The 6,000-nt window shown below is 36.8% G+C and overlaps 1 protein-coding gene across 1 annotated transcript; it reads right to left on the reverse strand.

Moving 5' to 3' along the window:
- Positions 1–1,018: 1,018 nt before the first annotated feature.
- Positions 1,019–4,785, reverse strand: LOC132192177 (protein trichome birefringence-like). Its single transcript, XM_059607432.1, has 5 exons — positions 3,604–4,785; positions 3,080–3,272; positions 2,762–2,955; positions 2,488–2,646; positions 1,019–1,811 (listed from the first exon to the last, which is right to left on the reverse strand). Exons 1-5 carry the CDS (start codon positions 4,599–4,601, stop codon positions 1,454–1,456), a joined length of 1,902 nt encoding a protein of 633 aa, XP_059463415.1. The 5' UTR covers positions 4,602–4,785; the 3' UTR covers positions 1,019–1,453.
- Between the last annotated feature and the right edge of the window lie 1,215 nt (positions 4,786–6,000).

The raw sequence follows: 6,000 nt of genomic DNA on the forward strand, positions 1-6,000 counted from the left end.
CATAAGTTTCTAAGCTTTTAAATTATGAGGAATTATGGCTTACAGACAAATTTAACAAAAACACTTTACAACATAATTGAAAAGGAGATAAACCTAGCATTTTTCTTAAATTATACCCTCTATGGTATTCAATTGTTGTAATCAACAACTTAGAAAAATTATATTGTTCGTATTACCACACCTATATTACTATTTATGTTTGAAAGAATTATGATGCCCTTCCATGAGTGAGAACAGGATCCTCTTCATTTCATTTGAACTAAAGAGTAATCACTTAGTTATATTAGAGAGATATTTTTGTCTTTTTACTTTTTAAATGGATAAAAATATCCCTTCAATATAACTAATTAGATATGGACCGTGATACACAACACGCAGCGTGCCATGTACGCCAGTGCAAATTTTTTTATTTTTTTTATTTTTAAAATTAAAAATAAAAATAAAAAAAAAAAAAAAAAAAAAATTTGCACTGGCGTGCTGTTTTACTTTACCCATTGGATATTATTCAGTTCATGAATCTTAATTCCCATGGTGAGCGTGCAATGACACATGCATTTAATTTGATCAACTTTCATATATAGTTTTTAATCCTTAAAAACCTCAAGTATCTTAAAAACCAAGCTTCCCTTTGAAATAAGGCATTCTCTCTAGTAATTAGCAAACATGGGATCTTCGGTTTCCCTCACCGGCCACCATTGACAAAAACATCATCGTACGTTGGTTTAAATGCAGCAGATCAAGCCATTTGTTAAAGATCTACCGCTCCAACATGAGAAACGCCGACAAATAATGTCTTGATTTGGTAGTCAAACATCCCATGTGACAACATCGGAAAAAGCTCAAAAGTGTATATATTTAAAGAGTTAATATAGTCGTCATCTTCAAGCTAGAATTCCCTGTTCAAAACAAATAACATTGGACTTCCGTGCACCAGGGTTGGAAAGTTTGACCGTGAAGATCATAAATACACCAAGAATCAGCCAAAAATATGTAAATAGTTAAAAGGGACGAGGAAGAATACTCACAACTGATGTTTTATTTCAAACAAAACAAACTAAATAATCAGAGATTTACAAATTGCAATCCTCAAAGCCTTTTGAGGCTTAGCTAAAAGAATATGAAGTGGAGGCAGGGTGACAATTTCCAACTATAACTTAAACCACAAGTTGGAATCTCTCCCCTTTGTTCTATATTCTCCTCTCCTTCCCCACCTTTTTTTTTTTGCACAGATTGACCTCTTCCAACAGTATCCATTTCTTATATATCTCCTCTCGTCCATAATTTATAGGAAGAACACTCTTTACCAAGTCATCTCGTGTATCGTATTTGTTACTATAAATTCCAAAAAGGGAACAATAAAAAAAAAAATTATATTGCAACTACGTGTGAATGCGATTGCAACTCAACGATTACTTCAATTTTTGATGCAGCCGCTAAGTTTGTGTAGTTTTACCTAAGATCTCTTCTGCTCATGCTGCTGCTTCTTGTGCTGTTTAACTAGGAGCTCAGCATAGAAAACCTCATTCCAAGCATCAGGAACACCAGGAAGGCACCAGTGGCTGCAGTCCTGGAACCTCAGTGGCGATCGCCTTTCCTCCTTCGTCAGGCTCCGCTTCCGGTAGATTGAAGGGTGGCCATCCTTCCGGAAATCTGTCATTCTTGTAATATTCAGGTAGGTGACATGAGTTTTCATCCCCTTGAGCACTTTCTCCAAAACGGTCATCTTGGGTGGATATGGCCTGAGATAAGTCTCATTCTTGATGGGCTGAGTCTCGCTGTCACATTGCCCACCAGAGTTCCACTGTCCACCGCTGTAGAAGACAAAAGCCATTAAATTTTAAGCATTTTTCTTGTTGCAAGTTCAATGATGCTGAGCTGTATGTAAGCACATTGTAGGGGAAAACAACAAATGACTCATTTATCTTTGCATTGTTCTGGATAGGTATGTCGTTATTATTAATGAAACCTTAAATGCTGATAAACGAACAAGAGTTTAAAACAAAAACAGAAAATTATTTTGCAATTTTTCTTTTTCAAAACGCCATTTGTGAGGTACTGATGGCTAACCAAAAGAATTCATGGGGAAAACAACAAATGGCTCATTGTTCTTGATCGGTATATCATTATTATTTATGAAACCTTACATGCTGATAAACTAACAAGAGTTTAAAACAAAAACAGAAGATCATTTTGCAATATTTTTTTCAAAATGCCATTTGTGAGGAACTGATGCTTAACTAGAAGTATTCAAGGGGAAACAAGCAAATGGCATCACCCAAATTTATTCTGTTGATATACATGCGTGAGTGTAAAAAGATGAGTCCCACGTTGAAAATATATCAAAAGTGTGAGTGGTTAGTATAGCATAGTCGTGCCCAAACGTCCCAACCTGCTATTCTAAACTCATCAAGGTGTCATCTCCCTAACATATTCAGCCGAAAGAAAAAAAACCATCACAATTTATCATTGATTTTTGTTTCAAATTACCTGAAATGGGAGGCAGAATAACCCCTGAAGAAGACCAGAGACTTCGATGGATTTATATTGGCATCAACCCACCTGGCCCATGTAGTTAAAGCTTTCCTAAATGCCTCAAGAACATTCAGTTCACCATAGACATGGCTTCCTTCTTGATAATAGTCTTTCCTGCGATTTCCCAAGATATCATTAGTTTCCTCTAACGAATTCCAAATTTGAAACTATCTTATGTAATAAGAACAAAACGCAGCCGCTTTCGATATCGAAGTAAAGTTGAACTTACCCTTTGGAAGTTTTTTCATGAGTCCACCAGTGTCCAGTGTTAAAGATGATGAAATCTGCTCGTTTGTATTGATCAGAAGATTTCCCCACTAAATCAAGACGAAGTGTTTCCTTCTTTGATCCATTTTTGTCTGGCATTTCCCATTCTTGAACTAAGAAAGGAGATACAAAGAACTCTACAGAGAAGTCATAATCCTACCCATCCATCCATCCCCAAACCAAAAACAGAAAAAAACTAGTAAGAAAATGATGCACATACTAACAAAAATTAACCAAATTGATGCAGCATATAAAAAAGTAGAGCTGTTCTTTAACATACTTTGAATATGAAAGAGTATGAAAATTCCCCTCGGAAATGGTGTCTACCATGTGCTTCATAAACCTTGCTCTGATCTTTCACTGAGTTCCTCAAGATGCAAACCAGAGATTCCCACATATTCCTATTCAGAGAATCACCAACAAAAACTAGCCGCTTGCCTCTCAACATATCCAACAATCGACGTCCGTCCAACCTATATATGACAATTGACAATTCATCTGCATCAATCTCATCAAAGAAAAGAACCCAAAACCTAAACTCAATTCCCATAGAGATAGAGAGCCCAAAAATTAAAACACTATAAATAACTAAAAAAGCTGGAGCTCTTCCCTACTCTATCTAAGTATAACAACCCCCAGATACTAAAATAAATTATCATCAATTTCAAACTTTTATCTATATACAACATGTCAATCTCAGGAAATAGATTCCAGAATCTGAATTGAAAATCAATTGAACTTCAAACTTAGAGAAACCTTAAAAATAACGAGAGAAAAATAAAATCATCAAACAAATCTACATACCTTGGCAGATTGCATCCCCTAGGCTTCCATCTCATTTTCTGGTAATCTTTATCAGGCCTGCCATTCGAAATACAATTGAACTGCTCGTCGATGAGGGAGCAGGACCCAGGTTTGTAAAGCGGATATGAATCATCCCTCACCCAATCCCCGTCAAATAAATCACAATTCATCAAAGACTCCACCAAACTATCCTTCCCCTGCTTCACCGACACCCCTGAATTAGTCCCATTTCCCTGTTTCTTCGACAGAGAAGTCGTATTATTCGACACCTCACCCTTCCCTGCAACGCCTTTCACTTCTTTACCAGAATTGCTCTTCAATGAAGAATCCGATTTAACTGGGGGACTTGCACTCTGATTCTTAGCCACCGGAGCTTTTGGGGCAGCTGTTGTAGTCTGATTTGCGTTCTCCGAGCTCTGAGTTAGATTTTTCACAGAGGGTGCTTCTTTATTCACACTAGGAGCCGAATCCACCGGCAAATTTGCACTGTGATTCGCTGTCACCGTGGTTTCTGGGGCAACTACTTTAGTCTGATTTGGATTTGGGACTTTACCCTTATCAGAACTCACTCTACTTTGAGTATGGTTTGTCTCGGTGGGCGGTGAATTAGAGAGATTGGGAGATTGGAATGCGGTAACATTAGATCTAAATGTGTCGGTTTGTGGAGGAGGAGAAGCGAAGTTATGATGTTGTTGTTGTGGAGGTGAGTTGTCGGGAAAGAAGTAAGAGAAAATATTTGAGAACTGGGATCCGTTAGAATTACTCGATGAACTAGTACTGCTACTGCTACTACTACCTGAGAAGATGTTGGCGAACCAAGGAGAGACGGAGTTGGAAGAGGGACTGAAGGCTAAGAAAACAGTGAAAGCAACAAAAGCAAAAACGAACCCATATGCAAAAACAACGGTTCTTCTGGTTCTGATGATGGAAACCAGGCTCTTGATGTCTGAGATCAGAGTTCCGCCGGTGACTGGCATGTGCTTTGTCGCATCCACCATGGCCACGGAGGAGAGCTTTTCTTGCTTCTGCCTATTTTGCCAAAACACCTCAAAAGTGGAAGGAGAATGGTGCTTCTAGACACAGAGAGAGAGAGAGAGAGAGTTGCAGTGAATGTGAATGAACTTTTTGAGTGCCTCTGGCCCTCTGCGATGGAGAGAGAGAGAGAGGAGGGGTATACCTATGAGTGGACGAAGACGAAAGACCCATGTCGCTTAGGGAAAGAGGATCTTGTTAAATACTCTACACATAATGTGACCCTCGTTCTATATTTAATTACATAAGTGACACTGCTCTGTTCTAACTTACACGTGTCACTAGAGAATTTTCTGTCGTTTGTTTTTTTTTTTTTAAAAAAAAAAACAAAATTGATTTATGTTTTAAGGTGTCGGCAGTAAACAAGAGTTGGAAACGTTGAAGCATCATCATCGTCCACAATTGAAATCCATTTAGAGTGCAGGGTTTGAATTACTGTTGGATATGAACCAAAACAGACTTCCAAAACTTTCATGGTATTTTGATTGTTAATGATCTTCAAAGGCAGGGTTAGTTTAAAAAGCAGGAACGGGGTTACCATAAAAATTTGAAAAGACAAATGGTTTCTTGGTCCGTCAATTTTTGAGGATTAATTACAAGTGAAGATCTAGATGGAGATGCAAGAGTAAAAGAGGTAGAACGGAAGATTTTTAACGAAGATGAAGTTGAGAGGATGGAATGACAATTTTGGAGTCGACATGGACAATTGATTGATGATACAAATACAGTGCTCAAAGGCCTTCAATCTAATATATGAAGCATTTCAAAAGAGAAGTAAACATGACAGGCCATTGTTTAGCGAACGCGGCAATCCAACAATCTTTGAAGCAAATATGAGCGGAAGGATATCTTCCTTTTAGTCATAATATAAGGGAGAGTGTTGCATTGCTTGAAAGTTTAAATTAGGATATTATATTTAATTCACCAGCTTGCAAGGTACTTAACTAGTTAATCTCAAAGCCCATAATTTCATGCATGCTAAATTATTAATGTAAATAATATCTAATCATCAACCGAGACAAAATAAAACAAAAACTTGCAATTTGTAAGAGGGACTGGCTTTTCTTTTTCCTTTTTTTTTGTCATTAAATATAAACTGCTAAATATGAAAATGAAAAGAGTCCCCACATTATCATGAAGCCTTGACTAACGAAGCAGTGAAGCACAAAATAGTTTAGGGGGTAATTACAAAATAAATATCAAAATTTGATCTTAATTTTTAATCAAATTATATTTAAAGCACATGGTTTACAAATTTTTAAAATCTTGACCCTTGAGGAAAAAAAAAAAAAAGGGTCCTCACAAAATGATTTATTCATGCGTAAAATCTTAACAAAATAAATTATTTTAATGAAAATGTCATAA

The sequence above is a fragment of the Corylus avellana genome, chromosome ca9 (assembly GCF_901000735.1).
Source record: "Corylus avellana chromosome ca9, CavTom2PMs-1.0".
NCBI classification, from domain to species: domain Eukaryota; kingdom Viridiplantae; phylum Streptophyta; class Magnoliopsida; order Fagales; family Betulaceae; genus Corylus; species Corylus avellana.